Genomic DNA, 26,879 nt, shown 5'->3' with positions numbered 1-26,879 from the left:
TTTTACTAAACGGGTACTTTTTTCTTCAAATGAACTTTTTAAATGTTAAACGCACTTTTAAACTCCTCAAACAGATACTCAAAAGCTTTTTAGTTGAATAATGCTTGAATACTATATTACAATCTCATTGAAACACTCCACAAAATGTCATCTTTCTAGCACACCTGTTTGATAATTATACAGCAGCCACAGAAAGTTTTGTCTCATCTTTTTTATTGTAGTTATACATTCATTCACCAAACATGAAGAACCTCTGGGACCCGTCACGAGCTGCACTTCCAATATGCGATGCAAGATCATTATTGAAGATGAACAAGTACTGATAGAAACATTATGCGTGACAACTAGACCCTACTGGCAGCCTCAGCCTAAGCTTCCTGTGCAGCCAGCTTCTACTTCTATGATAACTTGTATTTGGTCATTTTAGAAGACCTTCAAAAATCAAAACCTACAAGACCATCTAGTGCTAATAAGTTAAGTTTTTCAGGGCCAGGCCGGGTAACAAACAGCTGACATTGTATAATAGAAGGATTGTAGCCGACAAAGAAGTATCACGCATTGGCAAAATGTGCATGGCCTTGAAGAACCATAAGCATCAAAAGCTTGAGAAACTGTTCCTTTGTACTAAAACTTTAGCCTTTTGTGATTCAACTGAGATAGAATGTTGTTTCTGAACACTGAAACAACTTGGCGCAGACCCAGGAACCAAAGGGGTCTAACAGGACAACTTCAGAGCAAATGGGAAGAATGAGAATGGAAGTGGTATTGGACTGAAGAGATTCAAACAAGTTGAGCTCCAGCAACATGACATTCTATCCTTTAACAAGATCATCTTGTCTCTAAAGGTGAGAGATTGTAGGCTATAAGATAATACATATAGCTACCTCTAAATAACTACAATCTGCAATTGTCATCATATATTCTAACCCAAACATTAGCACAAGACATCATGTGCCTCAACGGAAAAAGGTAAAAAGAGGTTAGGCAGAGAAAGAGAGAAAATAAAAGACTTTTTGGAAGAAAAAAATATCTATCTAGATTAATAGGAAAACCATCAAAGCCTGTTAAGAAACCTTCTAATTGACAAGTAGCAAATGAAACTCTCATTTTATACCCCTTGCCTAATTTTCAATTCACTGCAGAAAGAAATCACTTTTTTTTTTTTTTTTTTTGGTAATGACCTCCAACTGGATACACAACCACACCTAGGATTCAACTTTAGATGTCTACGTCTTTCATTTCCGTAATCACAAGCTTTCAATACCCTTTCAGTATGGCGGTGGAGAATACATTCCCGAATGAGGACCTGACTGAAAACACACAGAAATTTAGTACATGTGGTGAATTAAATATTAGCAACAGGAAGTATGCCCCTAAAACGAATGTTACCTGGAGGATAATAGGGTGAGGTTTGTGGCGGTGGCAAATATAGAGGTGGAGGATAAGCTGATGCTGGTGGGTAAGGTCTGGGGAGGATAGGCAGCTGGAGGTGAAGCAGAGGATGGAGATAGTGGATACCCTACTGAATTAGATAGGTGCGAGGACTAGAGAGACGGAGCTAGGTGGGCGGAAGATGCGTAAAGAGCTGCAGGTGCTGGGGTTGGGTAAGGAGCAGCAGTTGTTTGTAGGTGTTTAGAATACAAAGGGACTTGGGGCGAAGGCAGCGTCATTACATATGGCAGTGCCAATGGAGCAACGCTTGTTGCAGGTTTCTGCAATAATTCAAGCTCCCATGAAAAGATAGCCTTCATGAATTAATAGAAGGACATATTTAGATGTTCATAAAGACATATTTAAATATCTGAAGAATCTATCAGTTTTGGGCATTTGGCCATGACAGTTCAAATTATGAAAATATTACAAGGATGTTAAAGGCTTTTAACTGGAGCTTGGAAATGAATTATGCTCCGAATGATAAATTCAAAACTTGGAATTGAAATGAGTTTCTAAGCTGATTGTAGATATCTGACTTCAAAACCTTATCTAGACTTTTATTGGCCAAAGAAAGCTATATAAAGGAGCATATAAAGTCCACATATAGCATAAATGTTGGTGCAGTTCCAACACTAGTCTTTGTAAATATAAGAAGGTTTACAAAATAAACCTGTTATTACTTTTCCATGGGTGATCAAGGTAAGTGTAGATGCAGACGAATCAAGCAACTGAAATGAAGGCTGAGCTTTTTCAATAAGCTACAACCAAACTCGTACAAGTATGGTTTAACATTCTTTCTAAAAATAAGAAGGTTTACAAAATAAACGGACTAGTTATACACAGGTGAACATAGGTTTAGATGCAAACGAATCAACATAAGAAAAATTAAGTATGTTTTATCTTAGTCTCAAATTCTTGTTGCTCTATTAAAGGTTCTTTGTCTACAGGCTACACAAAGGGTGTTAATCCTCTCTCTTTTCTTAAATCTCCTCCTCCCTGGTGTAGATAGAAGTCTATTCTAGGTTTCTTGTTCAACAACAAATCTCCTCCTCCCTAAACAGTTGAACCGACCGATACCCATATTTGTTTTGGATTTCAGCAAAGATCAAACACATTTAAATTTAGCCAATTCAAGCTGCCACAGCTCAATTCGGTTTGAGAAACCTTGTTTGCATCATTAAACATAAGAGACAAACAAAGATCAAATATGAACCAATATATCAGACGTTAATATCTATGGTGGAGAATCAAGAGGCTAGATTTAATAGTGAGAAAAAATCCCTTTGGGCACTGAAGCACAAGCTAGTGACGGTTATATATCTTTGAACTGATTAAAGACTCGAAGTTGTATTATTTATATACTACAGATAAAGGATTATATCTTAGAGGGCGCAAGCAGAAACTAGAAACTCAATCAAATATAAACACTCAATGAAATTGTAATTTTGAAAAAAAAGAAAACAAAAACAGGTCAGTGATTTAACACAACCAAAACAAGTGAAAGTAGTCGCAGAAAATCACAACAAATTGCACAAAGACTGTTAATTTTTGCAAACCTAAACTACTCCAGACAGTTGAACATAAAAAACATACTATAAGCGTAAAAGGGTTAGTTTTTAATTGTATTTACCTGCAAGTTTTAGTCTGAAGCGGCAAGGCGGTGTCATCCTAAAACTGAGAAAGCACTTGAACCCTATCAAGCAACAAAAACCAAATAAAAAACAAAAAAGCAAACCGTAAAGAACGAAGAAGACGAGAGAGAAGCACAAATTTGCGAAAAAGATAAAAAAAAATTTGGACCATTTCTCGATTTATGCGTGTCATCCTTGCGCAGGGGCCATGCTAATCTTCTCTGTATCGTTCCAATTTTATCGGATGTCCCGAAGGACGAGTTCCTATGTTCTGCTTTGCATTATAAACTCATCTTTACTGTTCTAACTCAGCGATGTGGGACGCATTTCTACGTCTTAAATTGGGCCAGTGCACGTCTTAAATTACGCCTGGCCCAGCATTCATGTCCTACCGGAGATTTGGGCTTTTATGAGAAGAAGAAGAAGAAGAAGACATTTGTCATGTGCAAATCGTACTTTAGTGTTGAAAGTGTTGGGAATTTTATTTTTTTTGGCAAATGAATCATGGATTCTCATTTAATAAGGGATAACAACACTAGAGACTAAGCCCTGTCAAAAACAATGTCACAAATACAATCTGGGATGGACAACATTCAAGTTTTATCTATAACATCGTAGGAGGTTGCTTTAGCCAAACCATGTGCCGCTTCGTTTCTTTCCTGACATACATGGCACACTTTCCAATTTTGGGCGTATTGGAGAGTAGATCGCACATCTGCAATAAGGTGACCCCATTTACAATCCATCTTGTCGTTATTCTGAAGTGCCAAAACCACCACTTGGGCATCTCCTTCCATGATGACGTTTTGAAGGCCCAATTCCTTGCACAGTGTTGCTCCTTGAAGCATGGCTAAAATTTCGGCAGATGTGGGACCCAAGAAATCCAGTTTTGTGATACTCCGTGCTGCTCTAACATTGCCAAAGTGATCTCTTATAACAACAACCAATCCCATTCTATCGTTTTTTCCGTCCATTGCTGTGTCGCAATTGGCTTTGAAGAAGCCCTTCGGTAGTTTTTCCCACGTCAGAATTGGATCTTGACCACGAGAATCACCAATGGCATCTCCAACATTCGCACTTTTGAACTCCTGCAGGAAACGAGATGCTCGGTTCGCTATTTCGGTTGGGTGGGTGAATAGACCCTTGTGAACCCATTCATTATGCCTAAACCAGATGTTCCTGGCTAACAACGCAAATGTTTCGAAAGAATCATCCACCTTTTTCTGCAAGAAATATTCGGCCAGTTCACGGAAATCCCCTTCCACACTGCATCTCTTTTGGAAAATACAGTCATTAACGCCCCAGATGTCTTTGGCTGAACTGCAGCTCCACAGAATGTGAGATATGGTCTCCACTTCTAAGTTACAAATAGGGCACCAAGGGTCCTTTGAAATCTTTCTCCTACACAGATTTTCCTTTGTGGGCAGTATATTTTGGCATGCTCTCCACAAAAAATTCTTTACTACATTTGGGAGAACTGAGTTCCAAATTCCCTCCCAAATTTTGCTGTCTGCTTCCCTTTTGGAACTTTCCGCTTGGCCTCGAGATTCCATCTCTTTAGCCAAGTGGTAAGCACTACGGACCGAAAAAATTCCTTGCGGAGTTCCCCTCAAAATCTAGGTATCCGGCTGATTGGTTGCACTAGTAGGGACTAAATTGATGGCCTTAATTTCATCCATAGTAAATAAATCCTCCAAAAGTGATTGATTCTACCACAAAGTATCTTGGTCAATGAGATCTCTAGCTACCGCATTATCTGCCAAACCTCTTTGGGGGGATTGCACGCAATAAGTAGACGGAAGAGGAATCCACTTAGCCCCCCAAATGGGAGCACTTTCTCCATTATCAATTCTCCAAATTAGTCCTTTCTACACCAATTCTCTAGCTTTGGATATGCTTCGCCAGGCGTAGGATGGTTTATTGCCTAGTTGAGCCTAAAAAATTGAACAACTAGGAAAGTATTTTGCCTTCATAATCCGAGAAGTGAGGCTATTATCCATTTTCCACAACCTCCATACCTGTTTGGCAAAGAGAGCTATATTGAAACAATGTAGGTCTCGGAAACCCATACCTTCATTTCCCTTCGGAAATCCCATCCGACTCCAACTCACCCAAGGAATTCCAGAATCCTTTGCATGGTGGCCCCACCAAAACTTAAGCATTAGAGAGTTAATCTTTGAGCAAAGTGCTTTTGGAAGAAGAAAACTCCAGTCGGAATTGCCTGAATGACAGCCTTCAAAAGTATCTCTTTTCCTGCCTGGGACAGAAACTTCAGTTTCCAGTCTTGAAGCCTTCTCCATACCCGCTCCTTTATATCTGAAAGGCGCCAATTCTGGATTTTTCAATAAGCGCGGGCAATCCAAGATAAGTATAATATCGTTAGGAGGAAGATAGCCCTGGGACCTCCAAGATTTGCTCCTTTATTTCGCTGGATGTATTGCGGCTAAAGAAGATAGCCGTTTTGGAACGGTTGGGACGTTGGCCTGAGGCTTGCTCGTAGGCTTTCAAAATTTCATAAAGCCTTTTCCAATGCTCTAGATTGGCCCTGCAAAAAAGTGAACTATCATATGCAAAAAATATGTGATTTAATCGAGATCCCCTCCTCGAAGTGGGAACCCCCTCCAACATACCATCCCGATCCGCCTGTATCAGTAAGGAGCTAAGAGCCTTGGCACAAATCAAAAACAAATAAGGCGAGATTGGGTCCCCTTGCTAATCCATCTTTCAGCAATCAGCTTGCCAACTATACACAGTCTGCCTCGATGATTAGTCCCTTCCAAAGATTGATTTGGTATTTCCACTTCCGTATCTTCATCTTCAAGAAGCGAAAGATTACCCCACATTCGTGACAAATCGTCCGTCATCTAGGATCGTAAAATCACGCTAGAACGTGACAGAACCAGAATCTTATCACCTTCACCGTCTGCGTACAGCGTGAAGCAAGCGTCCTTTCTCCTCTAGTTGACGAGAGCTAGAGAGAAAAAATTTAACTTTTGCTGGGCGAGAGTGTTGGGAATTGTTTGGGTTCTATTTCTAAAAGTACTTCAAAAAAAAAAAGAAAAAGAAAAAACCATTTCAGTCATTATGATCTTGAATGCAACTTATTTTCACAGAACATCAAATAAATTTTTCAAGAAAAAAAAAAAAAAATTCTAAAGTATAAATTCAAAAACTTTTTAAAAAATATTATTTGTGAAACTTAGTTTCTACAGTACAACAAGATGACCCTTAGCTTCTCCTTCGTTAGACAACATTAGTGGGCACCATCGTAATGTGTTATAGACAATCAAGAGCTTCTTACTTGCATCTGTTTAATAATCATACGCCCTATTATTATTATTATTATTATTATTATTATTAATTGTAGTTCTAAATTCACCAAACATCAAGAACCATTGGGGGCCGTCACGAGCATCTTTATAACATATTTGCCAGGGTTTATCACTCTGTAGGCGCAGGCATACAAGCATGCCTCTGTTTTGTGCATGTTATGGAACCTGTTGTTTTGTATAGGAAAAACAGTGTAGGTGAGAGGCTTATACTATCTTTCACTTCCTTCCCTCAAGGGAGTGTGATGGATAAGTTCTTTTCCCACAATCCCACAATTCTGAGGAACACTAGAATCATCAATCATGAAACTCACATATTACCTTTTATTCAAAACTTACGCAATAGGCCAATACCATAAAGTGCAAATAATTTTGTTCAAGGAGGCAACTACATTTTGATTCCAACTGTCTCTGCCTCTAGTGAACTACAATCTACAATTGTCTTCATACACTCTAACATAAACATCAGCACAAGACATCATGTGCATCACCGACGAAAGGTAAGAGAAGGAGGAGAGAGAGAGAGTCAAAACACTAGGAAAAAATATCTATATACGATTCTACATTAAAAGGAAAACCATCAAAACCTGTTACCAAACCTTCTAATTGACAAGTACCAAATGAAATTTTAAATTCTCTACAGAAAGAATTCACACTTTTTTTTCTTTTCTGTAGTGACATCCAAAAATATACACAACCACACCTAGAATTCAACTTTAAATGTCTACTTCTTTCATTTCCGTAATCACAAGCTTCAGATGCCCTTTCAGTATGGTGGTGGAGGATACAATCCGGGAAATGGGCCTGATTCAAAACACACAGAAATTTAGTATAAGTGATGAATTAAATATTAGCAGCAGGAAATATGCACCTAAACAAAAGTTACCTGGAGGATAGTAGGATGAGGTTTGTGGCGGTGGTGGATATGGAGGTGGAGGATAAGCTGATGTTGGTGGGTAAGGGTGGGGGGGATAGGCAGCTGGAGGTGGGGCAGAGTATGGAGATGGTGGATACCCTGATAAATTAGGTGCATACGAAGAGTAGGGAGATGGAGCTGGGTAGGCTGGAGGTGCGTAAGGAGCTGCAGGTGCTGGTGTTGGGTAAGGAGCAGCAGTTGTAGGTGTGGAGTTATAATACAAAGGGACTTGGGGCATGGGCTGCGTTCCATAAGGCGGTGCCGACGGAGCATAGCTTTTTGCCGGTTTCTGCAATAATTCAACACAATTATTCAACTCCCATGAGAAAATAGCCTTCATAAATTAATAGAAGGAAATGCTATTCAATAATCACCCAAAGTACTGTAATGATGTAGCACTGTAACTTACTAGGGCATTAGAGTAATGTAATATTAATCGCACTTCTCCTGCATATCTGCAATGGAGAAAGATGTATGTTAACAGTCATCCAATTTGGTCAATGAAAAAGGGTATTAACCACGATTATTGTTTACAAGTTTGTTAAGAAGGTCAAACATGGTGATATGGGCAGGGACTACTATTAACTAATAATAGGGAGTATTGTAAGAACCTTTAGGATTGAAATCATGCCTACCTGAAATCTCCTCCTATTCAACCCTACTCTAATTGTACAGTTCTAATCACAGAAGGGATGAAGACCATATAGTTTCAAGCTCAAACAACAACTGATGATCAACCTTTGGCAAAGAAGGATGCCTTTAACATACTAGCTAACAAAGGAAAGGCTCCTCTAATATTTCCTAGCTTATTTCCTTTCGCTTTTTTATTTTTGATTTTTTAAATGCCTCCATCACTATTAACAAAGACGATTAATTTATAAAAAATTGCAAAGATTCTTATAAGAACAAGCTGGTATCAGGTGCGATGGACAACATCATACACAAAGTCAATTAATCGCAATTCATAAAAAAATCGATTTACTTAGAATCCAGGGGGCATGATTATGAACCTTACAATCAGATAAAAAGGCACATATTTCCACTTGCAGGCAATTCATTTGTGCTAAGGGTACATGCATTCCAATTTTCACCATTAGCATGAAAGGTGATTAAATAATCTATAATGTTTCTCTGCTTCTAAAATTCTGCTGAATTTGCAGGGAGTCTTTCAATGCCTAACAAAGAAACTTAAAGAACTCATAGTCCCAGACCCAATTGAAAGACCATAAATTGGCTCTTTTTGTGTCCAGACAATTAGTCGATGCATTGAATGGTGTAAATAAAAACCAGCCTCTTCACCTCGAAATAATAACTAAAAAGAGATGAACTAAAGAGAGCTAGGAGTTAGCTAAACAGCAATTAAATGTTTCAGTCTTGTGTGTAAGCATAAAGCATATTAATTTTAACATATAAGGGCCCTAGGGCCTTGGCCAATGTGATAAGATCGAAAGAGAAAGGGAGGGGCTAGATTATATATATATATATATATATATACAAAGTAGATCTTCTACAATCGACATAAAATTAAAACCTTTATGGGAAGATGCTTTCCAACTAGGAGGACAAAAGTTAAGGTAAGGTTTGAGCATTGTAACAATGCTTCCACACACACTGTTTTATGTGCAACAGCAAATACACTTGACCCCTATTTGGTAATTATGAAAAGAAAAGAAAAGAAAAAGAGGGCAGTAAAGTAACCCAACCAGAGCCCTTCCTCAACTAAAACAAGTGAAAGTAGTTGCAAAAAATCACAACAAACCGTAGAAAGACTGTCAATTTTTGCAAACCTAAACAGTAAACCCCCCCAGCCACTTGAATATCAAAAACAAATTATAAGCCTAATAGAGTTAGTTTTTAATTGTATTTACCTGCCAGTTTTAGTCTGCAGCGTCCAGGCGGTGTCGTCGTAACCCTGAGAAAGCACCTTCTGCAATTGAACCCTATCACCCAACAAAATCCAAAATCAAAACCACCCCATTAAAATTTATCCAAAAGGGTCTACAAAAAAAAAAAAAAAAAATCATTTAAAAAGTGTAATTACTTTCCACTGCCGATGAAGACGTCGGATGCAAGGGTATTGCTGTTCCAAACGGTGACATTTAGCTCCCTAAGACCTTCAAATAACGTAAACACGAACTTCTCCTGGAATGTCGGATTCCTATCACCATCTATACAACAATAAAAGGGATCTTATAGCAGTCTAGAAAGAAAATAATCAAAAAAACAAAAAAAGTAGAGAACATGTTTGTTTGAGATCTGAGAGAGAATTGGGCACAAACCAGTGCAAGTCCTGGTGCGGAACTTGGTGCTAGCGTATTCGAGGCACACGTACGGATCCTGCCGTGAGATCCACTCGGTGTCCTTCAACTTGTTGCACCCAACAACTGCAGCAAACCAAAAACAGAATTGAACAAGAGGGGCGGACATAAAGATGGGGTTTTTTTGTTTTATTTTTGTTTTTTGTTTGTAAATAAGAAAATAAAGAAAGTATTACCAGTGGCCTCAAGAAGCTGGCCTTGAATACCATTAATCGACATGGAAGAGTAAAAGTTGCTGGCTGAGATTGTGTTGGAATATGGAGTCCTTTTGTGTTCTTGGCTGCTGGAATTTGATGTATTGACCAACGCTGAAAGTCTATTTCTCCCCGTCTTATTTAGTTATTTATAAAGACCACCACCAGGGGGGGACAGGTTCTGGGAATAATCTATTCCGCGTATTGTATTCAATTTTATAACTAATTTGTGGGAAAGAGTCGAGAAGGCCACTTATTTGTTTGGGAAGCGTTTTCGATGTTTAGGATTGAATAAGCGTAAAAGAGATTTTTCGGATTGCGTTTGAGAAATTTAAAAGTATTTTTAATACTCAAAAGATTTATTTGAAAAAAAAATTATTTGTTTAGTAAAAAGATTAAAAGCACTTTTAAGAGTTCAAAAAACTTAAAAATTGTCAAAACGCACTTTTGATAAAAGTATAAAAATGAAACTTTTGTCCAAAAGCACTTTTTGACTTAAAAATTATATTTCTCAAACGCAATTTCAAACAGATTCTAAGTCAAAAAAAAAAAAAAATTGTTCATTTTTTTGGCTTTATGAACTCTTAAAAACCTTATTATTTTATTATTATTATTTTTTTTTATCAAACGAGTGTTTTTTTTTTTAAAAAAAAACAAATTTTTGGAGTGCTCTCAAATACACACAAATAAGCCTTTAATTATCAAAAGTTGTAACGGAGTTGTTTTATTTTTCAGTTCCTTTTAAGTCTCCCATGACCCTATTGTTAGGATTTTGCGTTAGCTCGTTTCTTATATTCCTATAAAATTTATAAAAAAATAAAATAAATTTTCTCTTAATGAAAAAAAAAAAAAAACCAAAAAACATAAATCATAGATGGGTAATTGAAGTTCGAGCCTTTTTTTTTTTTTTTTTTTTTCTAATGTATGTGAGATTGCTCTAATAAAAATAAAAGATAATAGAAAGGAGGGATGAGGCACTCTAAGGTAGATTTAGTGCCAACATAAAACATAATAATATCTAGGAATAAATTAAATAGTCCGGTCTAATAATTTTTTTGTCACACAATCCAAGAAGGGATCATTGAAAATAGTAGCTTTTGAGAGCTGGAAAAAAAGGCTATAGTGATTGCAAGACAACTTTGAAGTTACCATAGGAAAGATAATACTGATAATAATTGGACAAAAGTCGCTATAGAAAAGCATCAGTGAGATAGATATCTGGAGAGGGAAGTATCTTGTGGTGGACGTTCGTTGAACATCACATCTAGATTTGAAAGTCTCCATAAACAAAAGGACAGCTAGTTATGAAGATCAAGAGAAAATTAAGGTTAAAATTATAACTTGTTTTTATGTTAAGATGATGCTTTTATTCAAATGCTGTTGGTTAAAATTAGGATGTGTTTTTATTGAATATTTATGATTAAGATTTTTTAATGTTTTTATTTTTTATTTTTTAAATTTGGATTTATGTTAGGGCTCATTTAGGAGTGCGATTTCAATAAATACGATTTTAAAAATTGTATTTTTGAAATCGCTACATTTTAAAATCACATACGAATTTAGTATAACATGTTAAGAAGTATTTTTTTTTTATCAATTGAGTATTTGGATAACTTTAGCATATAATTGCGGTTTCATAGCCAAATAGGTAAATATTGCGCCAAATATTGTTTTAAGCGAAATCGTGATTTTGATTTAAATTATCACATTTTTCAAATAAACACCCCATAATCAGCTTATAGAAATCGCAGATTTTTTCACGATTTTAAAATTTGCGTTTTTAAAATTGTAATTTCAAATACTCAAAAATTACGATTTGGTTTAAAAACGCAGATTTTTTTTTTTTTAAATCGCACTACCAAAAGCAGATTATTTTTTAAGATCCGTTTGGAAGTGCGTGCAATTTTGGAGTGTTTTTAAATTAGAAAAATTTCAATTATTCTCGTAACTATCGTTTTAAAATTAAATAATTGAATAATTCATATTGTATTATTTTATTTGATAAAATTTTAAGTATTTAATTTAATAACAAAAATTAAAATTGAGAAAAATTCTTGTAAGAGAATCCAAGGGTGGGGAAAAAAAGTAGAAGCTTCAGATTCAGACCGCGTCCGTCGCCAGCGTGTGTAAAAGGTCGACACGTCTGCGTGAAATACGAGCAATAAAATTATTTTTTAAGGTTTTGCAATTTGCATATAGCTGAGTCAACTCTTTTGGTTTTTTGGTAAGTGCTGAGTCAGCTCTTTTGTTTTAATCAAACATATGGATCACGCCTTATACTCTTCAAACTATAAGAAAACAAAGCAAAGAAATAAAACAAGACGAATTTTTTTTTAGGAAATTTCTTTCGACCTACTATAATAATTGATAAGTCAATAATGCTATTTGGATGGAGAAAATTCCTTCTTTGTATTCGTGACATTGTTTTGGCAGAATTTTCTGCTCTTTGATCTTGTGACAGTTTCGTGATTGCCCTTTGATCTTTTGATTAATGGAAAGTTCAGAATTTATTTTCTTCAAAAATACAAAAAATAAATAAAAATAACTGACAAGTGTCCTTTAACATTTTTAGGTTTCTAAAAAATTAATGTTTAAGTTTTTAGGCTAGTAAAATAGTAATAAATGACTATTAAAAAAATTAAAGAAAGCATGTGAGAGATGATACTTGACACTTATTGAAGTAAGTTGGAAGAAATCCCCTCATGATTTGAAGGAAATTTTTGTCTAATAACACAAAAAATATAAGAAATAAAAAAAAAAAGACTTTATTTTATTTATTTATTTTTTAGAAAAGAAGATAAAAAAAAAAAAAAAGTCAAATCCTAAAGAGTTAAAAAAATCGATTTTCTAAAAATTATAAGCCCTTGTTTATATATCCCACAATTTTTTTTTTTTTTTTTTTTTTTTTTTTTTTTTTTTTTCTAAATGTTAGGTAAGACAATTTATTTATTTATTTTGCAGGAAGCCAACTATTACTTTTTTTTTAAGCCAACTATTAGTTGACCATGTGCAAAATGCCCAGTTATTTGTCAATCAACTGATTCCTCATGATAAAAAACAAACCTTGACTTTTTATGACATTTGGATATATTGGATTTTTTATATATATAGATTTTCAGAATATAATTTCACTCGATTTTAAAAAATGAACTCGGCTTGCCTCTGGTATGCAAAATAACTAACATCTCTTTGTGGGTATGAATGAGTTTACGATTTAGTTTAAAGCTTTTGGTTGTGTAATTATTTTATAATTTATTTTAGAATACAATTAATTAACTAATTATTATTATTATTATTTTTAGAGTTATTTTATAAAACTACACTTTGTTTTAAGTAGTGGTTAGTGCAACCACCCTCAACAGAAGTAATGGTTTGTGTGATTACCATGCATAAATGAGTGGATCGTGCAGCCAGTATAAACAAAGGAGCTAGTGGCTCACTTGACCATCCCAAGCAAAGGGGATTGTTGCGTGAGATCGCACCCTTTACAGGGGTGGGAGGGGTGGCTTTTGCCACTTTTCTCCTTCTTCCCTTTTTTTTTTTTGGTTTATTGTTAAGATTTTAATTTTCCTTAAAAGTGATGTAACAAATAAATTGGAATCATGCAATTACTTGGGAAATAAATTTATATATTTCAAAAAAAGAAAAGAAAATTAAGAGCGTATATATTCACACGTTTCCAATTTACCCCTACCCTAACGCTTGGATCGAGGAAAATGATTCACTCCATTTTCAAAAAATTGATAGTATTAATTTTATGATCAGACTGAAATACATCATCTTTTCCGAGGCTCGGACTGAAATATGTCATCTTTGGAACCAAATACTGAAGTTGATGCATCCTTTCTGGACATTTTCTAAGTCATTCGAGTTTAACTTCATCAATTACATCCCGGAAGGAAACTTCAAAGGGCCATGGAGGATATGGTTCTTTGCTTTGATTGGTTCATCTCTCACATCATTCTTTACCATTAAGTAATGGCTTTGCAATAAGTATTAAATGTGCTCTAATGTTACACACACATGAGAAGCTCAGGGTTCGATTGGAGCCTTCGCTGTTGCATGTTTTTATTCTTATTACTCTTTTTTATTTGGAAAAAACTATATGATTAACAGAATTAATTAAAAAAAAGGTTTGTTATATTTTTTTCTACATTTTATAAATTATGATAAATTGAAGGAAAAGATAAAAAAATTCCTTTCAATTTTCTAAAATGACCATTTTTCTTTAAGATTCCCTTCCAATTGTATCTAATTCCCCCAAGTAAAAATTCTGATTTAAAACCTCAACCATAAACTTGAAGCGGAAGAAAGCAATATCCTAGAAAGAGAAAATACAATTAATGTACGTCATGAGTATTATATTTAAGAATTTTCCATGCATCCACTTGGCTGCCTTGTGTGCGAGAGAAAAAAAAAAAAAAAAGTAGGAAAATGGAACAAATAAATGATAATTAAAATAATCGATTTAAGATTCATTCAATACAAGTGTAATAAGGAAAAAATAAAAAATAAAAGTAAAAGACAAGACTCATATGAGTAGAAATAATAAAAAAAATTTATATATTTAAATAATATAGAGAAAAGAATATATAATCGAAAGTAAATTAAATTTGAAAAATTTAATAATCATAACCAAACTTAATCATGCAACAAATTAAACAATAAAAATTCCGTAGCAGTGAAATAGAATCAAACCACACGATATCAATAAATACAAGGATTTTGGTGATGAAGTGGAAACCTTTTGAATAACTCTTCAAAAGTAAAATCCTTCCGGGATAACCAAACACAGGAAATCAATCCACTATAGAAGAATAAGAAATTACAAGTTGTTCATACTTACAAAACCTTTGAAGCTGATACACCCTTGTACTAGACAAGTAACCTGCTTGTCCTCTACCATAATAGTTCTCCCAAAACCTCTTGACAATTATTCTATTTGATCTCCTTTTTCAGAATTCTGATAGGCTTCTCTCGTTGTCGATGGAAGGTTGAGGTTTACAACAAAGACTTTAAGAGAAAATCAATTGAAAGCACGAAAACATGAGCTCTCTCTTTAGCACATGAAGGAATAGCCTTTTATTATTATTATTATTATTTGAAATATTTCTTATCTTTACAAAATCCGTGCTCCAAAATCCCTTAAATATACTTGAGAAAGTAACCCTTAAAATCATAAAGTCGATTATCCAAAAATTGCAGATTTTCGATGCTCGTTCGTATGAGATTGCAGACGCGTTGCATACAAGTTGTCCCGCCAAAAGCTCATCTAAATATCGTCCATATGCAATTTTAGACGAGGCATTAGTTTTGTGGAAAACTCTTCTGCAAACTCGTTCGTACGTGTTGCAGTCAATCAATTCTGTCTAGAATCTTCTTCTACCATTCACGGCAGTTTTCACCCCGAAAACGTTGGAATTGGAAAAGTTTCATGAAATACAAAGTTGTATCGTTTTGAGTTAGTTTTCCAACGCCATCAAGTTTGCTTCAATCGGAGCTTGGAATCAAAAGTTATAATTACTTTAATCTGATAGTTCAATGTTGACAGTATACACAAACTTGAATAAACATGTATTGGATAAACTTTTTAACCGACTTAACTTTAGACTAAAACATACAACCAAAAATGTTTTGACACTAAATTTGCCAACACTAAAAAGTAAAAACCTAACAAATATGTCACTTCTAATATTATATTTGGAAGTATTTTCAATAGCTTCCTATTTTTTCTTCAATTAGGAACAATAGTGGGGATTTTTTGTAAATTTTTTTTTTTTTTTTGTATAGCTTAAAAAAAATAAATAAATAAATTTGAGCGCTAGGTTATTAAACATGCATTTTTCAAGTGTCACTCCATCTCTCTTGGTTCGCGGCATAGCGGCACGACGGCCAACCCTAACTCCAGCCTCCAAGTATCTTCTTTCCTTTGAATAATGTAATTTTAATATGAACAAAGTAAAATTACAAATCCTACGTTTCATATTTCCTTTTATAATGTACTTTGTTCCAAACGCTGTTTCCTTTGGATTTGTAAAACGTAGGATTTCAAATGAAAAAAGCTTCATTTGAAATTAATCAGTGTTTATTACAAAAATTACATAAGCTTCATTTCAAATGATGAAAACTACATGAGCTTCATTTCAAATGATGAAAAGAGTGCGCGTGCATGCATGTACTACAAAAACTCAAGTCTACAAAGTGTTTGTTGTTAGGTTAATATATTAATGTAATTAATTACTATTACTACAAATATTTTTTTATCGTTAACCAATAATGTCAAATTTTGTTACCATAATAATGTACAGCAAATGAAGAATATCTCTTTGGATTTATAAATAGTCAATTTCATGTTTGGTTGTATCTCTTTGGATTGTTACCCCTAGCCCCTAGGCCCTAGATGGGATTCATTTTACTGAATCCGAGAGAATAGTTACAAATGAACGGGGGACAAGATTGTGGCTTCATTGTGTCATTTTGTTTTTGTCATTTTACTGATTTAGATTTAAAGCATTTTAAGGATATTTTTCTAGAAACTTTTAGTTAAGATATATGTCTAACGGGGACAAGAAACAACAAAGGTAGTCCTTTCTACTTCCAATTCCAAGTGCTAATCGTTACTGAACTATACATAACACTTTCTATATGTGACATTTATTTTTTGTCAAAATTTTTTACTACCTTTCATATGATTCCTTGCCCTGCCTTCCAGTTTTACAAAGAGCATGGACATAGTATCTGATGTGTTGTATGTGCAAGGGTAAGTTTATTTATACAATTCTATATCTTGTCATATTCGATGGTTAACTAACCATTACTTGTGAACCAACAGATTAATGACAAGTGTGAGAGTTGATTGATAGATTATTGATAGGGAGGTCATAGTCAAGCTGAGAAATATGGATTTGAATATTTTGAATAAAAAATGCTTAAAGAAGCTGAATCCTATTATTCCCAAAAAGTGTAGAGGGCTTAGTTGGGTTGTTGGATATTTTTAGGTATTTTTTTCTATGGAAGAGTGGGAAAGATGATAATGGCTGAAATAGATATTAAGTAAGGAGCTCTTCGAGAGGCTCAATCTCCTGGATACGAGCAAATTCTCAGATAATTCTCAATGCCTTCTCCTACCCATTGGAGCCCAATATGTACGCTCAATTCTATTCAGAAGATTCTAACATAATTGCACCTTTCACGCTCTTACAAAGATCTTCCCCAAACGCAATATAAGCAAAGCAAAACACAAGAAAAGATAAAAGCTACATGCCAAGAAAGATAACAAAATGCAAAAAAGAAAAAGATGATAGCTCCTTATTCTGGATCCTTCTACTGAGCCATCCAAGCAAGACACGTGTCACCCAAGTAAATTGACTAACCGGCCCTTAGTCTCTCTGTTTACTCCCAGCCATAGGTGAGCCCGTAACATAATCCTTCCCTTCAAAGCACCTTGCCCACAAGGTGCGGATATTGAAGCTGCAAATCCCAAAGACTTTCCTAAGTGTTATCTTCAACAGGAGCTCCCTTCCACCTCACAAGGACTTCAGTCACAGCCCTTCCCCTCTTTTTTGACAATCGCCTATCAACCACTGATTCAGGTTCAGGCTTAATTTCCCCATTCTTGTCCATCAGAGGCAGTGTTGGCACATGAGAGATATGGTGACCCAGCTTACGTTTTAGACAAGAGACATGAAAGATAGGGTGAATGCAGGCCTCCGATGGTAAATCCAGTCGATATGCAACAGAGCCAATCCGTTTGAGGATTTGGAATGGCCCAAAAAAATCTGGGAGAAAGTTTCAAATTCTTGTGCATAGCCACAATCTTCTATCGATATGGTTGAAGGCGAAGATATACCCAATCGCCCTCTTGGAACTCTCGCTCAGTGCGATGTTTTTTTGCCTGCATCTTCATTCGGTTCTAGGCATGATGGAGATGCTCTTTAAGAAGGGTGATCGTCTTGGTGCGGTCCTTTAAGAGCAAATCCACTGCCAAGTTTGCTGCTATACCTGAAACATACGACAACAAAGAGGGTGGGGAATAGCCGTATAGTGCTTCAAAAGGGGTGTAGCCCGTGGAAGAGTGGTGGTTAGTGTTGTACCACCATTCTGCCATGAGTAACCAATTACTCCACTCCATAAACTTAGCTCCAGCATAGCAATGTAAATAAGTCTCCAAACACTTGTTAAGAGCTTTGGTTTGTCCATCCGATTGGGGATGGGAAACCGAGCTTAGAGCAAGAGAGATTCCTTGGAGTTTAAACAAATCTCTCCAAAAGGAACTCATGAATATAGGGTCATGGTCTGATACAATAGTTCTTGGCATCTCATGGAGCTTAAAAACATTGGCTACAAAGATCTCAGCCACTTTAGATGCTGTATATGGGTGGGATAAGGGCAAAAAGTGTGCTTACTTAGTGAACCTATCCACCACTACAAAGATTACCGTCGAGCCATGTGAAGAAGGTAGGTCTTCGATAAAATCCATGGATATATCCGACCAAGCCCGAGTTGGAATAAGTAGGGGTTGCAACAACCCGGCTGGATGTGTTGTTTCATGCTTGTTCTCTTGACAAATGGAACATTCCCTTACAAATTTTTTAATGTCCTTGCGCATTCCACTCCAATAAAAATCAGCCTTTGCTTGGTCAATGGTCTTGTGATACCCCGAATGGCCAGCTATGGGGTTAGAATGAATATATTCCAGAATTTATTTTTGGAATGCTGAATTCTGAACCACCCAAATCCTCCCTTCTTCAAAATCAAGCCTTGCTGCAGAACAAACCCTTTAGGTGCACTCAGCCCTTGCTGGAGTTTCTGCAGCAATTCCTTGGAATCTGGATGTTGTAAATAAGAAGTTTTCAAGTCCTCAATCCAATCTGGTGTAGGAAAAGAAATTAAAGAAATGCTCAAGGTGGCAATTTCAGGAGTGTCTTCAAACTTGCGGGAGAGAGCATTAGCCACTCTATTATCCTTCCCTTTCTTGTACTCGATCACAAAATCATAGCCAAGCAATTTTGAAATCCAACGTCGCTGAGATACAGTTCCAGCCCTTTGTTCCAATAAAAACTTTAGGGATTGTTGATCAGTTTTTACTCGAAAGGATTGTCCTAGCAAATAAGGCCTCCATTTTTGCACAGCTGTAACAAGAGAGAGCAATTCTTTTTCGTATGTTGATAAGAAAAGTGCTTGTCCTTTTAATGCTTTGCTCAAGTAAGCTATGGGTTGTCCCTCCTACATCAAAACAGCACCTAAACTCATTCCACAAGCGTCACATTCAATGGTGAATGTTTTTGAAAAATCTGGTAAGCGAAGTACCGGGGGGCTTGTGACTGCCTTCTTCAAATTAAGGAAAGCTTCAGTTGCAATAGGAGTCCAATGGAATGCGTTCTTCTTTAATAGGGCAGTAAGGGGGGAAGCAAGGATTCCATACCCTTTAATAAACTTCCTATAATACCCTGTAAGACCCAAGAAGCACCTCAAAGATTTAATAGAAGTAGGAATCGGCCAAGCGACCATAGCCTCTAGCTTGAAAGGATCCGCTCATACGCCAAGAGGTGAAATTAAGTGTCCGAGGTAATCAATCTCCTCCACCCTAAACTTACACTTGGACTCTTTAGCATATAATTGGTGAGTATGCAGCACTTCCAAAACAGACCGTAGGTGCCCCAAATGCTCAGCCAAACTGTGACTATACACTAAAATGTCATCAAAGAAAACCAATACAAATTTATGTTGGAAGGGCTTAAAGAGGTCATTTATCAAACCTTGGAAAGTTGAGGGGACATTAGTGAGGCCGAATGGCATTACCAAGAATTCATAGTGCCTTTCATGAGTGCGAAATGCTGTTTTAGGTACATCTTCTGGTCGCACCCGTATTTGGTGGTAACCCGAATGTAAATCCAACTTTGAAAAAATCATAGCCCCATGTAATTCATCCAATAGCTCATCAATAATAGAGATAGGGAATTTATCCCTAACCGTGTCCTTATTTAAAGCCCTATAATCGACACACATCGTCCAACTACAATCCGCCTTACGTACAAGCAAAATGGGCGAAGAAAAAGGGCTTTGACTATGTTTGATAACCCTTGATTCCAGAAGTTCTCGGATGATTTTTTCAATTTCAGTTTTTTGAAAGTAGGGGTATCGATAAGGACGAATAGTCATAGGTTGATTCCCTTTAAGAATGATTTGGTGATCATGATTCCTAATAGGGGGCAATCTCGTAGGTTCATCAAAAACAGAGGCAAATTCATCCAGCAATTTTTGAATGGGTGCATGTCGGGCTAATGGAAAGCAATGAGTCTTTGGAGCTATCAATTGCAGCCATATACCTCTATTCCTTGAAGTAGAAGATTTTAAGAATTTGTGGCCCTCCTCTAAAGTCAAAGCTGTGGGATTCAACCCAGTGAGCACAATAGATTTGCCATGAGAAACATATTGCATGGTCAGGAGTAAAAAGTCCCATATGATAGGACCTAGGGTTCTAAGCCAAGTCACCCCTAATACAATAGGACAACCCCCCAAAGTGAGGACATAAAAATCAGAGGTGATAATAGTACCCTGTAACTTAATCGAGAGGAAATCGCACCGACCTTCGCTCATAACTTTTGCACCATTAGCTATCTTCACTTGAAGTTGCTGGGTCGACAATGTTGGGAATGTGTGCCTTGAAACTAGGGGTGGGAACAACCAGTTTATTGGTTTATCTACAAGGTTGTCTTGTACTTGGATTCCTTCTCCTATTTGGAGTTAGAGTGCTTGTCCCACACGTATTGGGTTTTCTCTTGGCTCTTGGAAATCTCTTCAATACGTGTTGTATTGGGTCTTTGAAAGCACCGACTTTGTCTAGTATATAAAGGCATGGGCTCTTTGTGTTTTTGTGTGCCAAAACAATTGAGAGAAAGAAAAAGGTGAGAGCACCAAGAAAAGGAGAGAGCAAGAAAGAGAGTTTTTTTCTTTTTGTTATTATTCTCCTTTGGGTAAAGTGAGAATTGGGTGTATTTGGGGCTTTGGGTTTGAGTGGTTTTCTCGCCCTGTTACTCTCTTGTACTCATCTTTTGATAGTGAATTTTCTCTAGGTCGTCTCCGCCAATGGCTGTAGGCTTGTTAAACCGAACCACTTAAATCTTTGTGTCGTGTGTGATTGCTTATCATTGTTATTCCGCAATCTTCTTATTTTTCGCATCTCACGGGTCTTGGGAAACAAGATTAATTTTCTAACAACTGGTATTAGAGTCGTTGGTTCGAGTGGGAGCGATGGCAGGTGAAGAAGGAAAGATGGGAATCGAGAAATTCGACGGCAAAGATTTTGGGTATTGGAAGGTACAGATTGAAGATATTCTTTATGGGAAGGATCTTCATCAATCTCTTTTGGAAGAACAACCCGACGACATGTATGATAGCGAGTGGGCTCTGCTTAATCGTAAAGCCCTAGCAGTTATCAGGTTATTTCTGTCAAAATCAGTTGCACACAACTTTGTAAAGGAGAAGACCACATCAGGTCTAATGAAGGCTTTGTCAAGCATGTATGAGAAGCCTTCAGCTAACAACAAGGTGCATCTGATGAAGAAATTGTTCAACCTAAAGATGGCGGAAGGGGCTTCGGTGGCACATCATCTCAATGAGTTCAACACCATCACAAATCAATTGTCCCCGGTGGAAATTAATTTTGATTATGAGGTTCGCGCGTTGATCGTCTTGGCATCTTTACCAAATAGCCGGGAAGCAGTGAGGATGACTGTGAGTAACTCTGTAGGAAAGAGTAAACTGAGCTATGAAGACGTCAGGGATTTGATTCCCAGTGAAGAGATTCGTAGAAGAGATGCGGGTGAAGCCTCTTGTTCTGGTGCTGCTTTAAACCTCGAGACTCAGGGCAGAAGACAAGACAGAAACTCTGTGAGGGGCAGATCTAAGTCCAGGAAGAGTAGGAGCAAATCCAGGTTTGGACAACAACCTGAGTGTTGGAACTGTGGCAAGATAAGCCACTTCAAGAAGAACTGCAGAGAGCTGAAGAAGAAGACCAAAAATGATGCCACAAATGTCGTGGCAACAGAAGAAGTGCACGATGCCTTACTTCTATCTGTTGACAGTTCTCTTGATTCTTGGATCTTGGACTCAGGAGCTTCTTTTCATACTACACCGATCCGTGAAGTTCTCAAAAATTATGTGGCTGGAGATTTCGGGAAGGTGTTCTTGGCTGACGGAACGGCGCTGGATGTTGTGGGTATAGGCAATGTTCGCATTAGAGTCCACAGTGACTCAGTATGGAAGCTGTAAAATGTTAGGCATATCCCAGAGCTGAAAAAGAACCTAATTTCAGTAGGATAGCTTGATGATGAAGGGCATTTAATTCATTTTCACAGTGGAAAGTGGAAGGTCAGCAAGGGAGTCAGGATTTTGGCTCGTGGTCATAAGACGGGTACTCTCTATATGACGACGAACAGCAGGGATACAATTGCTGTTACAGATACAAGTGCTGACTCAAAATTATGGCATCTAAGGCTTGGGCACATAAGCGAGAAAGGGATGAAGGTACTTCTATCAAAGGGGAAACTACTGGACCTGAAGTCAGTTAAGTCTGATTTGTGTGAAGGCTGCATCCTAGGAAAGCAGAAGAAGGTGAGTTTCGTGAAAGTTGGCAGAACACCGAAGCCGGGAAAGCTGGAGTTGGTACACACGGATTTGTGGGGTCCCGCACTAGTGGCATCTCTTGGAGGCTCGCGGTATTACATCACATTTATTGATGACTCAATTAGAAAGGTATGGGTTTACTTCTTAAAGCTTAAATCTAATGTATTTTAAGTTTTTAAGAAGTGGAAGGTCATGGTAGAGACAAAAACTGGTCTGAAATTGAAGTGTCTAAGATCAAACAATGGGGGAGAATACGAAGACGGGGGTTTCAAACAGTTTTGTGCAGTAAATGGGATTAGAATGGAAAAGACTATCCCGGGGACACCACAACAGAATGGCGTAGCTGAGCGCATGAATAGGACCTTCAATGAGCGTGCAAGAAGTATGAGGTTGCATGCTAGACTACCGAAAAATTTCTGGGCGGATGCAGTAAGCATTGCTGCTTACTTGATAAACAGAGGACCATCAGTTCCTTTGGGCCACAGACTACCTGAAGAAGTTTGAAGTGGAAAGGAGGTAAATTTTTCTCACTTGAAAGTTTTTGGTTGTGTTTCGTATGTCTATATTGAATCTGATGCTCGTAGCAAGCTAGATGCTAAGTCTAGAAAATGTTATTTCATTGGCTATGAGGATGAGGCATTCGGGTATAGGTTTTGGGATGATTAAAACCGAAAGATCATTAGAAGTAGAAATGTTACTTTTAATGAGATGGCTATGTGTAAGAATAATTCAAGTGCAGAACCAATAAGTACAGAGTCAGAGGCTGAGAAGCCTGAATTTATCAACCTAGATGGAATTTCTAAAGGTGCAGCTCAGAGAAGGAATTTAGAAGTTGATAAGGATTCAGAAACTGAAGATGGTCTAAAAGTTGAAGAAACAGTAGATCAAGAGACTGAACAGGGTACACCGATTGTGGCTGTCTGTAGATCTACTAGAATCATTAGATCTCCACAGCGTTTTTCACCCTCCCTGTTTCATATTTTGTTGACGGATGGCGGTGAGCTAGAGACGTTTGTTGAAGCCTTGAAGGTTGAAGATTCAATCAAGTGGGAGTTAGCCATGAAGGATGAGATGGACTCATTATTGACTAACCAAACCTGGGAGCTGACTGAGTTGCCAGCAGGTAAAAAGGCTTTGCACAACAAATAGGTGTTCAGAATAAAGGGTGAACATGATGGTAGCAAACGCTACAAGGCAAGATTGGTAGTCAAGGGATTCCAACAGAAAGAAGGAATTGACTATACATACATATTCTCTCCGATGGTGAAAATGACAACCATCAAAATTGTGCTGAGCATTGTGGCGGCGGAGGACTTACATCTAGAGCAGTTAGATGTGAAGACGGCGTTCCTTCATGGTGAGTTGGAGAAAGAAATTTATATGTAGCAGCCACAAGGATTTGCAGTGCAGGGAAAGGAGAGTTTAGTGTGCAAACTGAGAAAAAACTTGTATGGCTTGAAACAAGCTCCAAGACAATGGTGCAAGAAGTTTGACAGTTTCATGTGTAGTACTAGGTTCACGAGATGCAATGCAGATCATTGCTGCTATGTCAAGAATTTTAAGAACTCTTACATTATTCTACTCCTATACGTAGATGATATGCTCATTGCAGGGGCCAGTATAGAAGACATCAACAAGTTGAAGAATCAGCTGTCAAAGCAGTTTGCAATGAAGGATTTGGGTGCTGCTAAACAAATCTTTGGGATGAGAATCATCAGGGACAGGGCCAATAGTACACTGAAGATCTCACAAATAGAGTATGTGAAGAAGATTCTCAGCAGATTTAGCATGGATGAAGCTAAGTCAGTAAGCACACCCTTGGGGAGTCACTTCAGACTAACCAAGGATCAGTCACCGAAAACGGATCAAGAGAAAGCATACATGAGCAAGGTACCTTATGCCTTAGCTATCGGAAGTCTGATGTATGCAATGGTCTGTACTAGACCGGATATTGCACATGCAGTGGGAGTTGTGAGCAGGTACATGAGTAATCCAGGGAAGCAGCATTGGGAGGCAGTCAAGTGGATTTTGCGATATCTAAGAGGAACTTCAGATATGTCCCTTTGCTTCACAGGTGCAAAATTGAAGCTGCAGGGCTACGTGGATGCTGATGTAGCAGGTGATGTTGATAGCAGGAAAAGTACTACAAGGTTTGTATATACTCTAGGAGGTACTGCTGTGTGTTGGACCTCAAGGTTACAGAAAATTGTAGCCCTTTCCACTACAGAGGCGGAGTATGTGGCCATGACAGAAGCTAGAAAGGAGATGGTTTGGCTACAAGGTTTTTTGGGTGAGTTGGGAAAGAAGAATGAGAAGGGCGTTGTACACAGTGATAGTCAGAGTGCCATTTTTCTTGCAAAGAACCCGGCGTATCATTCAAGAATAAAGCATATACAATTAAGGTATCACTTTATTCGGTCTCTTCGTGAAAGTGGACAATTGTTACTTGAGAAGATTCGTGGAACTGAGAATCCGGTAGACATGCTGACAAAAGGAGTGACTATTGAGAAACTGAAGCTATGCACAGCTTCAGTTGGTCTTCGAGCTTGAAGATAGGCGGAGGAGACATCCGGAAGAGATTCACTATGTTGCGACTTGGTAGGATTCAAGTCAAGTGGGAGATTGTTGGGAACGTGTGCCTTGAAACTAGGGGTGGGACCCAACCAGTTTTTTGGTTTATCTACAAGGTTTGTCTTGTACTTGGATTCCTTCTCCTATTTGGAGTTAGAGTGCTTGTCCCACACGTATTGGGTTTTCTCTTGGCTCTTGGAAATCTCTTCAATACGTGTTGTATTGGGTCTTTGAAAGCACCGACTTTGTCTAGTATATAAAGGCATGGGCTCTTTGTGTTTTTGTATGCCAAAAGAATTGAGAGAAATAAAAAGGTGAAAGCACCAAGAAAGAGAGTTTTTTTCTTTTTTTCTTTTTTTCTTTTTGTTATTATTCTCCTTTGGGTAAAGTGAGAATTGGGTGTATATGGGGCTTTGGGTTTGAGTGGTTTTCTCGCCCTGTTACTCTCTTGTACTCATCTTTTGATAGTGAATTTTCTTCGAGTCGTCTCCGCCAGTGGATGTAGGCTTGTTAAGCCGAACCACTTAAATCTTTGTGTCGTGTGTGATTGCTTATCTTTGTTATTCCGCATTCTTCTTATTTTTCGAATCTCACGGGTCTTGGGAAATAAGATTAATTTCCTAACAAGCAACACGCCCACATGGATTTTCTTCAAGATGGATGGATCAAGGAAATTATGCGTACTTCCCGAGTCGATGAGGATAACCACTCGCTGATTCAGCACTAATCCTTCCAAACGCATTGTTCTCAGGCTCAAGGATCCAGAAATGGCATTCAAAGAGATTTCGGGTTCATTGGTTGTTGGAATGGTAATCGGGGTCGTCACTGGCAGGGAAGGTTCCATTTAATCCTTGGTGTCATAGTAAATCTCTTCAGGTATCTCATCAGTATGTAACAACACCCTATGTATGAGAAATAGCTTGGGGTCCTTGCATTTGTATGCTGGGTTCCATTTTTCATCACAATTATAACATAAGCCTTTGTCTCTTCTCTCCTTCATCTGTAGGGGTGATAATCACTGAATTGGCAGGTTATTGGAGGAAAGGGTCCCCTGCTGACCTGAAGTACCAGAGGAATGTGCCCAGCCAAGCTGCCTAGTAGAACGAACAGAGCTCCCAAAAGGCTTAAAAGATCGTTTAGAGCTGATGAGATATTCTTCCTGCAATTTAGCCAACCCAAAGGAGGCGACAGGAGTCTGCGGATTCAACATTTGTAGAGGAAGACGAATTTCATCTTTGAGACCACCCAAGAAGCAACTCAGACGATTCTTATCAGAAATACCCCTCAAACGATTGGATAATGCTTCAAACTGGGTAGTATACTCCGCCACCATTGAAGACTGCCAGAGCTTCTTAAAAGCCTCCATTGGATTGTCATAGGTGGGACCAAACCGAACGGGTAAAGCTTGGAGACAGGAATCCCATGTAGGAAATAGACTTGCCTCACCTGCGTCTTGAAACCAGACCAAGGCTTCTCCTTCAAAGTGAAAAGATGCCATTGGAATTCTTTGGTATAGGGGAGTTTGGTAGTGATCAAAAAACTGATTCACCTTGTAAGTCCACGCTGATGGATTATCCCCATCAAAAGTTGGAAAAACTAGACGCATGGTACAGGTGTGTATGCGCCTATCATCCCAATGATAGTCATAGTCCTCCTCCTCGAGGTAGCGTCTGCCGTCCCTATCACGGCGTCGCTGATGGTCCGGGTACCATCTTTCTTTTCTTGCCGAAATTAAGGGAGGTAGTTGACACCCACGATGAGGGTCATAAACCGTTGCTCATCTGGACGTCGCCATTCATCTTTGTGGGCTCTACGGTCCAGTTTTGGGTATCAGTCCTCCTCGCCTGCCGGAATGAGCG

General features: G+C 37.7%; 1 protein-coding gene and 1 non-coding gene across 3 annotated transcripts; both read right to left on the bottom strand.

The window, feature by feature from the left end:
* Positions 1 to 101: 101 nt before the first annotated feature.
* Positions 102 to 10,028, bottom strand: LOC132178898 (Calcium-dependent lipid-binding (CaLB domain) family protein). 2 transcript variants are annotated; one of them, XM_088515458.1, is made up of 8 exons: positions 9,805 to 9,966; positions 9,590 to 9,694; positions 9,352 to 9,478; positions 9,179 to 9,250; positions 7,720 to 7,765; positions 7,272 to 7,599; positions 1,390 to 1,452; positions 102 to 1,306 (listed from the first exon to the last, which is right to left on the bottom strand). In XM_088515458.1, exons 1-8 carry the CDS (start codon positions 9,845 to 9,847, stop codon positions 1,269 to 1,271), a joined length of 822 nt encoding a protein of 273 aa, XP_088371584.1. In that variant the 5' UTR covers positions 9,848 to 9,966; the 3' UTR covers positions 102 to 1,268. The 2 variants fall into 2 exon arrangements, with proteins under 2 accessions (XP_088371584.1, XP_059447456.1); XM_059591473.2 differs by lacking the exons at positions 102 to 1,306; positions 1,390 to 1,452 and adding an exon at positions 6,692 to 7,198 and having other exon boundaries at positions 7,281 to 7,599; positions 9,805 to 10,028.
* Positions 3,223 to 3,323, bottom strand: LOC132180135 (U6 spliceosomal RNA). Its single transcript, XR_009440030.1, has one exon. It is a non-coding gene; the product is annotated as a U6 spliceosomal RNA (small nuclear RNA).
* Positions 10,029 to 26,879: the final 16,851 nt, after the last annotated feature.

Source organism: Corylus avellana, chromosome 4 (genome assembly GCF_965113065.1).
Source record: "Corylus avellana chromosome 4, dhCorAvel1.hap1.2, whole genome shotgun sequence".
In the NCBI taxonomy this organism is placed as follows: Eukaryota; Viridiplantae; Streptophyta; class Magnoliopsida; order Fagales; family Betulaceae; genus Corylus; species Corylus avellana.
The sequence above is the reverse complement of the archived record's forward strand: the minus strand, read 5'-3'. Positions and strand labels throughout refer to the sequence as shown.